This window comes from Ostrea edulis, chromosome 4, assembly GCF_947568905.1.
Source record: "Ostrea edulis chromosome 4, xbOstEdul1.1, whole genome shotgun sequence".
Taxonomy (NCBI): Eukaryota; Metazoa; Mollusca; class Bivalvia; order Ostreida; family Ostreidae; genus Ostrea; species Ostrea edulis.
The window spans coordinates 57,818,675-57,829,824 of NC_079167.1; the positions used below are offsets into that span (position 1 = coordinate 57,818,675).

The following is an 11,150-nucleotide window of genomic DNA, read 5'->3' on the forward strand; positions in this document are numbered from 1 at the left end:
AAAAACAATATGCCCCCCGATCTTCGATCTTGGGGGCATAAAAAGTGGGGGTTGTAGATCAAATTTTTTTAAATTATTGGCCAAAATATTGAATTTTAGACAAAATTTCGAGTAAATCAATTTAGATGTTTTTAAGAATCTGTGTTCTCTTTGATATATATCAACCAAATTAATAAATTACAACATTTGAACTAGTTCCAAGTCTCTACTACTGGTATCATGAATTACAAAACTGAAATACATGTATAGAAGTATAAAAATAGAAATACATAGAATGAAATTAAAACTGTAAAATCATGCAGATTTAGAACTTTTTGATTAATCAATCCTTGCAAAATATAGTCCCTGCCAAACCCTTCCAACATTTAAATTGACACAAAATTTTTCAACTGGACAGGGTTCAGAAATAATGTGTACTACGTTTGTACCAATGGGATCAGTATTGAACTAGTAAATACTTAGTTATAGCATCCTGCACAGTTGTGCTCAAAAGCTCAGAGAGCCAACTTCCTTAATTAAGACTTGAATGACACCAAAACTGAATTTGCTATGAAAATCAATCTTAAAAACAACACATTAAACAGGGATTCAGTTCTAGCCTTTTAACATCATCCACATGCAAATACCCAGCGAATATTCAATAACTGCATCGATTCAGTGCAATCTTTACACTCGATCCACATCTGAGTCTTCTTTTCGGTTATGGAAAAAGACAAAAAATAGTTCTACAAATCCCAATGACCTGTAACCCGTTCATACAAGTTCATGTGTTTTAAATTCAATAGCTGCAAGGATAACCAAACAAAAGTCCAGAAGGGCAATCGCATGGACAGACGCACAGACAAGCTGATCACTATTACTGGGCCCTAATACATGAATAGCCTCTGTGAAAATCTATGGACAATGTCTATAAATGGATGCAGATACATGTGATACTATGTGCAATCTTGTACTGTGACGTTACAGAATCAACACATTAACAACCTCGGAGTCAGTAGCTCTGTAAAACAAAATGTCATTGACACCCCTACAAAGACAATTTTTTCATGAGATTAAATCCAAATCAAAACAAATTTTTTTTAGCTATTGATCTTAATCATAGAGTTTTATTTTGTTAATTTTACAGATGTAAGATCTTATGTCATTTAATTTCATTTAATTGTGTTTTATTCCTCTTCTTACCCTTGTAAAGCGCCTTAGAGTAATTTGTTTTGTATAAGGTGCTATATAAATTTTATTATTATATTATATATTATAAGGCGACATATCTTTTTCAACCCCTTGTCATTCAGAGATGCTCACAGAACATGCTGCCTGTTTTGTGGGGTTAACCCCACATGCTCACAGTACATACTGCCTGTTTTGTGGGGTTAACCCCACATGCTCACAGTACATGCTGCCTGTTTTGTGGGATTAACCCCACATGCTCACAGTACATGCTGCCTGTTTTGTGGGGTTAACCCCACAATGACAAAACAATCTCATAAACACCACACTCGCTGGTAACCCTCAGTAAACATGATATGTAAAAGCAGGCAGATGAACACAGTGAAAGCAATATACTAGCCCAAAATTTTAATTTTCAGGGAGTATATGAATTATAGATTTAGATCTGATGAATTTATGATAATTACCAGAAACTTTTCCATATAGACATTCCAGCTCCTCTGAGTGGTAAGCTAACTGCTAAACCTTCTGGAAAATTCTGTATACCAATTCCTATTGCTAAATTTCTGTAAAGATAAAAAGATTAGATACCCAATATACTTTTGCAATCGTATGTTGCACGAAAATTTGGCATTTCGAAAACAATCCTTCTCATATTTTTAAAATAAAATTCATATTCTCTTCATTCTTATTCCACAGTTTCTGTTCCCTATTATTTACATAACAAATTAATTTCACCGATTTATCATTCAGCAAGAATAGCCATGAATACTTCAGAGTCTGAAAATATTAGCAATTATTGAGTGCATTTACTCTGAAAATCATATAAAATCAGGCATTTATACAAGAAGTTACTTAGTAAGTGACAATTGAGTATGTATAATTTGTCATTGAACTAGTTTATGTGTGCATTGGCATAAAACACAAGCATTAACATATTTTTCCATGATCAATATGGGTAAATTTGAGATATCAGTGTTTGAGATATCGAGAGTTTCAGCACATCAAAATACATTATGTAAAACATCTAACTGTTAAGTTTATACTGACCTTGCATTTTCAAATGTAGCAGCTGGAGTTTTTCCTATTGCTCCAAAGCCTACACCTACTGCTAATCCCTCTGGAAATCCAACAAACAAGTCCTAATGAGATCTTGGATTACACATGCCACTATCTTAAAAGGGGAGTAACTCAAAGTAAATTTTGAGCTTTGCATAGAAACCTATCTTATTTGGCATATAGTGAAGTATCATTTCTACTATATAAATAGGAATGTTTTACTCAAATGTTTCATTGTAAAATACACTTTGCATCAGGCTCCACAAAAATATTTTAAAAAATCCATTTTTTATTTGATTTGAATAGATATATTAATTGGTTGGTTAATAACGTTATACAGAAATATGATTCAAATCTCTTTTGAAAAGTATCTTCAAATAACTATTGAGTCACACCATTCTACAATGAAATTTTAAATATCATATAGAAAACTGGAACAAACATTTCTCAACTCCTCACATTTTCCTTATCAAAATCCACAACAGAGGACTACTAAATTTTTTTTGGACTGAATCAACCTATCAAAATTTAAGTGAAATATCTTTTGAAAAAAGGAATTATATTTGCCTTCCTTAAAACAAAGTTATTCTTCTTTCACTTGATCTGGCAGTAGTTTTTAATCCATTTTACCTGGTATATTGTGAATGGTGATTGCGATAATAAGCAGTAAAATCCTCTTCCAGTTAATGGCTTGGGTTTTGGGTGATGGTGTAGATATGAACTGATTGTCGATGTTGATTTGCTCTTGGGTTGGTTTGCGTCGGAGAGGTTGACTTGAAGACTGCTGCCTATTTATATCTGAATGGAAAAGTACCCCAATACATATAATTCATTAAACACATACCTCTGTCACAATGGTGGGTTCTGAATGGAAAAGTACCCTAATATATATAATTCATTAAACACATATCTCTGTCACAATGGTGGGTTCCCAATGCTAACAGAGATGCACTGGGGATGATTACTTTTTTAAAAATTCTCAAAAACCGTAAACCAGTCCCTTCAAGTATTTCTGGCATTCAGATTCACAATAGTCTTAATCACTCGACAATTTTAAAAGGTGGCCATTAAACTAGGAAAAAGTCATAGAAAAATGTCTACATTTTGCACCTTGAACACTACACCATGCTCTTACATAATTTTTCAGCATTCACTTTTGTATATGAAAGTAGTTCCCAAGTTCCTCTGTTGTTTATAACATGTAAGATGATATATGGCTATCATATTACATGACTATGCCATCATAACATACTAAGTGGGTCAGCATTGCAAGGGCATACTCTATGTAAAACATATCTAAAGGTTTTAATAGCTTCCAAATACTACTATCTCATAAAGGAAATTGCTAAATACTTTTAAAATGCAATGAATTAACACCATCCTAATTCCTATGCTTTCATCAATTTTCGTGGGTGTCAATATTTAAGGATTTTCAGTTTAGTTATTACATAATATTAATGGGAGGCTTCTCTTCTGCTCTCTCTTCATGAGCCAAAATCAATATTTTGTTGATAACTTGTTTTCATAATCTGACATAGCCTTGAAAACAATAAAAATTCATATCGGATGAAAAATGATAAAATACTAGTAATCCATTCCATTATCTGTGTTCAAGGTAATACACTGTTATTCATGATTTTTTTTTCAACAAGTCAGTGCTACAATCCAATTACCAACAAATATTTTCTGTTTGCAAATAATTTCATTAAACTAAGATGAGTACATGGTCTTGCAATAGGGAGATTTTTTTATATCCTCAATAGTAATTATGAGATGCGCCTAAAATAACATGGCACAATATAGATAATAATATGCATTTCAAGTAGCTATCTTAAATCAATCCAAACAATTCTCTGTATATAATATACTTTATCACAAATGCAGGTTTATCATCTTTTAATGATCACTTTGCTGTATTTTGAAAGCATATTTTTTAATGGTGTAAACTATACAGTCCACCTCTCAATTCACATCAGAGTATGTCAAAATTTTAGCAGTGCTGTGACTGAATACAGGGAGATAGAGGGTTGCAAGATGCCAAAATATTAATGTAACTAAGTATTGATTATGTTGAATGCATGTTCAATACCTTAATCTTGAAATTATGTCATTTTGTTGCATATTTATAGATTTACTTCACAATAAACATTTCCATGAGAATACTATTAGTGACCAAGCTTAACTGTTTTATGCAGATTAGTCTTACTAGTAATTATTATATAGCTAAAACTTTTTAGGAATAAAATGTTCCTAAATTCTTGAGAATTTTAGTGTGCAATACCTGGGCTCTGGGCCATTAATGAATGCCAACTTTTCATGAAATAATAGGATCCACACCAAAATGTTCCGGGTACAAGTTAAGGTTATTGCATGCCAAGTTGTAAACAAAGATAGCAGACCAACTATGATTTGATAAGCTCTAGTAACCAGTTTAGATATTTTAGTCTACGTTAAAGTATCAATTAATTATGCTATAATACATTGACCTTGATTTACAGTCAAGGACTAGCAAATATCATTCTTCACAATCTGAAGCATTTCATTTGAATAAACATTGAAAACGTGCATAACCGTGATATTGTACGCATTCATAACAGTGCCAATAATGCTTCAGTTTCTAACTTGACAATATCAACATAAAACAATTGAAATATAGTTTAGCTATATAATAAAGGATATACAGTCAAACCTCATTATCTCAAACTCAATGGAACTAAGAAAAAACTTTGAGATATCAAGGAGTAAAATACTTAAAGAATAAGTGGTCGGGACTTCCAAATCATTTCAACATATTCATGCTATTCGAGATATCGGTATTCGAGATACCAATATTCAACTGTAGTTGCCAACTCATTGGGTTACACCTGATTTTTTGACCTGATTATTTTTCATCACCTGGCAGGCCTTGTTTTCCACCCAATTTGCAGAACAACCCAAAAATCAGCCTATTTGTAAATTATTTTGCACATGTAATTTCCAGTTAACAAGCTTGTATCGATGAAAAGAATGCCGAAGTCATGTACAATACAGCTAAGTTATTGAAGTTGGTGACACATTTTTAAAACAATTATCTGTGCGAGTTGTTTTGAAGCCATTTTGTGAAATGGCTTCTGGATAAGCAAAGATCATTATCGGAACCAGTGGGGTCGATGCTGACAAGAGAAAACGATATCAATGTGAATATCAGAGAATGTGAGAAAATTGACTTTTCAAGGGTAAAAGAAAGCAAATGATGAAAAAAGTGAAGTTTTTCTGCCTTATGTAATGCACATCTAATTGTGTATCGAGCTAGAAATGATCTGACTAAAAATGCAACTACACAAACTCCATGTAAATAATGCTTTGACATAAAAGTCTTCTAAATCACTGTTCCTTTTTTGGATTTCACCATCAGATTTCAAGAACAAAGTTACTGCAGTAGAAACTTTTTTTTTTTCTTTTCATTTTCTAGGAAAACACAACCATTTTGTGTCTTAATTTGAATATTCCCATTCTCAAACAGTCTTAAAATAAGCCACTGTAATTTACAATGCTACTTCACAATAAAATTGTTCACAATACAGATTATTACTGTTATATGTTTCTTGAAATATAAACACTGATTGTTAAGGTAAATATGTTGAAAATATTGTTACACATTATAAACAGAGTTTTTGCTTCTCAAAGAGGGTCATGACCAGATTTTCAAATCATGGAGGTTGGCAACTATGTAAAGGAGACATTGATCTTATATTGATACTTGTTTGGTATGAAAATTTGTCCATGATCTTGTGAATTTTCACCTAACTCAAACAAAATTCACCAATATAAGTTCAATAACCCTATATTACATCTAAATGCATGTAATGATAGTAATGTCCATTCCATTGGCTTCATATACAGACTTGAGGCTCACCATAAAAATTGTTGAAAGGAGCCTCCATTTCTATTTCACCATCCTTCTCATGCTTAATGTCTGAATCAAGTGACATCATCAGACCTGATGCATTGTCAGCTCCCTAATATAAAACGAAATATGCAATATAGACATAATTTCTACCAGTAACAAATTCATGCACAAGAACTGACTTCTTTAAGTAAATCTAAAATAGTGTCCATCTTCAACCTTATTGAATATAACAGTAAAATCAAGATTCTTAATGCCAGAGAACATAATATTGTGTACAGATTTGGTTCTACCTAACTTCTAAAATCATTGACAAGAAGGTTTGTTCTTGTTTCTCACACGTTTTGAAATCTGGCACACACAAAAAATCAAAAGGGAACTAAGAATTGTTCAGGTCATATTCTATAGCTTGTAAATTTATTATATTTCAACTTTAGTCTGTACAGATAGTTAAATACAGTGAATTTATCATTGGGAATACATACTGTCTGAATATCAGTCCATCATTCAGAATCCATCATTGCTAGCCAAGTGTCCAATTCACTTGCTCTCATCTCATTAGTCAAGAGTGTCCGATTCACTTACTCTCATCCAAGGGGAGATGGGAGTAAGTGAATCGGACACTTGGATAGCGAAGATGAGAGTAAGTGAATCAGACACTGGGCTAGCAAGATGAGAGTAAGTGAATCGGACACTTGGCTAGCAAGATGAGAGTAAGTGAATCGGACACTTGGATAGCGAAGATGAGAGTAAGTGAATCGGACACTTGAATAGCGAAGATGAGAGTAAGTGAATCGGACACTTGGCTAGCAAGATGAGAGTAAGTGAATCGGACACTTGGATAGCGAAGATGAGAGTAAGTGAATCGGACACTTGGATAGCAATGATGAGTCAGTGAATCAGACACTTGAATAGCGAAGATGAGAGTCAGTGAATCAGACACTTGGCTAGTGAAGATGAGAGTAAGTGAATCGGACACTTGGCTAGCAAGATGAGAGTAAGTGAATCGGACACTTGGCTAGCAAGATGAGAGTAAGTGAATCGGACACTTGGATAGCGAAGATGAGAGTAAGTGAATCAGACACTTGGATAGCAATGATGAGAGTCAGTGACAGTGCTCCCACTGGACCAGAATTCCCTTTCGCCACTTTTTCGGCCGAAATGCAGATGTCACAAAACATCAAGCCCAATTTAGAGTCGTATCTCAACCATTCCCTATTAAATTTCCGTTTTTGTAGGGAAGATTTTGCAATTTGGACAAAATCAGATGTTTGAGGAGGTGGGGTTGACTGTAAACCCAAACTTAAATTACCTGAGGCTGTGACCAGCTCTGTGTGCACTGGAGCGACGCGAGATTTCCGGTCGCATGCGTTGACTGAATAAACAGATTTTGACTGCATAAACAAACAGGCGATAACGTGTCACTGACAAAGGATTAAAAATACAATTTATTGCAAAAAGGGATTTTCGCCACTTTCAATTTTTTTTCGCCATTTTTGAAAAAAATTCGCCATTGGCGAAAATGGCGAAGCCCAGCTCGAGCACTGGTCAGTGAATCAGACACTTGAATAGCGAAGATGAGAGTAAGTGAATCGGACACTTGGCTAGTGAAGATGAGTCAGTGAATCAGACACTTGGCTAGTGAAGATGAGAGTAAGTGAATCGGACACTTGGATAGCGAAGATAAGAGTAAGTGAATCAGACACTTGACTAGTGAAGATGAGAGTACATGAATCAGACACTTGGCATGCGAAGATGTTCAGAATCTAAAGTAACTAATTTGCAAACCAATCAATAGTAATAGCAGGTGTGTTGCATCACAGTGGAGGAGAAACTAAATGTCTGGAACAAATTAATTTTCTAAAGCATGGATAGATGTTTCCATGTACGGAAACCATATGCACATGCAAAAAATCACATCTCAACAATTCTAAAGAAAAAATCTTGGTAATATATCAAAAATTGGACCCCTCAAATTTGAAAGATTTCACAGATGTGTGACCTCAATGTCCTTTATACTCACTAAATAAGGCATGAAGATGTCTGCACCATACACAAATCCTGCACCAAGAACAAAACCTATGGAAACTGGGACAAATGCCCACTGACCCTTGTCTCCATAAAATCCTGAGTGCTCTGCCATTTCTATGGCTGGATTAAGTAAGGACCAGTATGAAGCAGCAGTCATCACCTGAAAATGATGCATATCATCTGATTCTTCATTTCTGCTCAAATTGTCATGAAACAAAAAATAAGCAAAGGCAATACATTTGATACAATATGGATTATACAGTGCTTAGGGTGCAACGTTTAACAGTTAGACAGTGTATCACAGTAATATTATGCTACTGTTCGATTCACAATACTTTACACTATACCACATTTCGGTATTTTCAATCCAAATTAATTTGAACCGTCCGATTTGGCTTTAAAATTATGTTTTAAAAATGGCCTCCAGTAATGGAAAACGTGGTGCTGCTGATTTGTTGTATATCCAAGGTACTTCAGTGCCCAGTGAGTGTGTTTTTTCAATTGCAGGTATCATTGTCACTGCACGAAGATCTGTATTAAATGCAGATTATGTTGATGTTTTGATCTTTTTAAAGAAAAACATGCAGTTGTATCAGTAAGGTGCAATTAAATGATACTAAAATCAGTGTAATTGTTCATTTGTTATTATAAATAGCATTTTAAGTGTATCATGATACGTATCATATTGTCAGGTCTGTATCATGATATGCACTGCATCATGAGGCAAGCATATCATTGCACCCCTATATAGTACATTTTTTCAACATACTAAGTCAATGCAAAGATGGTGCATCAAAGGTACATCACTTGGCTAATATCAAGATCAAAATTTGGCATTTTTTTTCAATATTTGTTGAATTAATACTGTATTAGCATACAAATACAATTAACAACTGTCAAATATCCAAAGGATAATATTAAACTTATAATTAAACAAACAAATTCAGTTAACTAACGTCTCCCACTTAATGGAAAATAGCTAATGAAGACCCTTCTGATAAAGTCTCATTGCAATACAATACACACATGTATTATCCAAAGCATCATTTGTTTGACCTCAATAAACTACAAAGGGTCATCCTTTTGTGAAAGAGACTCTTCACTTTAATACTTTTAAAATTGATCAAGCTCAACAGAACTTGAAATATCACCCTATGTCAGCTGGAGACCTTGACCTTTGACCACTAAACAATAAGGGTCATCTTTTTGTGATAGAGATTCTTCATGTGAGGCTTCCTTGCTAAATTTCAAATCAGTATTTCATATATCATCAGGACAGGAAACCATTTCTTACTACAAGTATAATTATCAATACTATCAATCATGTGACCTTGTCCTTTTGTACAAGGTAGTGTCTGTACATATCTGAAAATCAATATTATATAGCATAACTCACCCCAGCTGCAAATCCCAAACTAGCATCTAGAACTTTTCTCTGGAAAGTAAAATAAAAATCCCAAGATAAGTAATACTGATGTACATTTAAATGCACGACTGTTTATACACTGTACCAACCAGTACTTTCACAGTGTACAGATACATGTAATGCAAAGGAGGAATCAATGCAAAATTTCCTCAGATGTCAAAATTATAATTCAACAATGTGCAAAGATTGCACCAATATCTTTGCTTTTAGGTCTGAGGTAAAAATTAAAATTACTCCTTGTAATGTGTCTATTGCACCTTGCAATTGACTTGTTAATATATCTCTTGAATTGTTCAGATAACTACAGAAATATTCCAAAACATATTTTCATTTTATTACATATATGTGGATAATTTCTTTCATATGGTATGAATTACTTATTTTGAGTTGTACAAAGAATTATATTTATTAATCAATCTTTAACTAGACATATGTAATTTAGCTCTTATTGAAATGATCTTTGAATCTCCAGCTGAACTCTGAAACACCATGGCTTATCCCAAGGGGCTTATGGAATCTTAATTGGACAGACAGATTAAACTGCTTGAAACACAATCCGTCTAGATCATCATAATCCATGAGACAATTCCTCTATCTGTTCTATGATGTGCTTGTTAAGTCTATGCAAATTTTGTAGACTAGTACAATACTCCACATATTCATATCATCAATGTTAGAAATGAAAGAAGTATTCATATCAATATCTATGTACCTACATTTTACGGGGGGGGGGGGGGGGGGGGGGGGGGGTGATTACCTCCCTTAAAACATTGGTGTTTTTTAATTTTTAAATACTTACCAATTTAATTTTAAAAGTTTTAATGACCTGATTATAAGCTACAATTTAGAGAATTTACAATTCTATACATGCACAAATTGTTTGTTGTTTGTTGATTCTAGGAATCATATCTCCACGAGTCCAAAAAAAGGTTTATCCCATATATGGCCATATCATCTTAATTATAGGTCACAGTGACCTTGATTAAGGGCACGATACACCTTCTTCTTAAGATGCATTTACTGATTAAGATTGATAATTCTAGACCAAATAATTGTCCAGTTACAAGTCAGACAGGATTTTGCCATATTTGGCCATATTGTTTTAATCAAAGGTCACAGTGACCTAACTTTAAATTGTGACCCACCCTCTACCCAAAATGTATCAGCTGAAAATGTTTCATGATTCTAGGTCTCATAGTATTTCAGTTACGAGCCAAACACGAAGCGGGATAGATGTACGGAGACACAATTGTCATACCATAATACGTCTCATCTAAAGATGGGCGTATAAAAATTAAAGGTCCTTTTGCAAACATGCTACTGAGTTTCCAAAAATATGTGTGGTTACTGTGCACAACCACTGGCCCAAAGACCAAGTCCAGTAAAATTGGGGTTGGGCTCGTAAAAACATTACATATACAAGACTGTGACGTCTGCAGGCCTGTGCTTTTCATCAATATCACTGACACTGTTAAAATCATTTTACCCTATATATTGAAATGGAGTGATGATTGTAATCAGAATAATAGTAAATATAATGTTTCTAACACACTTGAACTAATTTTGACTAAAATCCTATCA

General features: G+C 33.8%; 1 protein-coding gene across 1 annotated transcript in view; it reads right to left on the bottom strand.

Moving 5' to 3' along the window:
* LOC125670014 (zinc transporter ZIP11-like) overlaps nucleotides 1-11,150 on the bottom strand; it is a 36,631-nt gene that overhangs the window by 24,785 nt on the left and 696 nt on the right. The window contains 6 exon segments of the mRNA XM_048904906.2: nucleotides 1,635-1,733; nucleotides 2,218-2,287; nucleotides 2,857-3,024; nucleotides 6,122-6,224; nucleotides 8,136-8,303; nucleotides 9,540-9,578. Coding sequence (XP_048760863.2) covers nucleotides 1,635-1,733; nucleotides 2,218-2,287; nucleotides 2,857-3,024; nucleotides 6,122-6,224; nucleotides 8,136-8,303; nucleotides 9,540-9,578 — 647 coding nt within the window.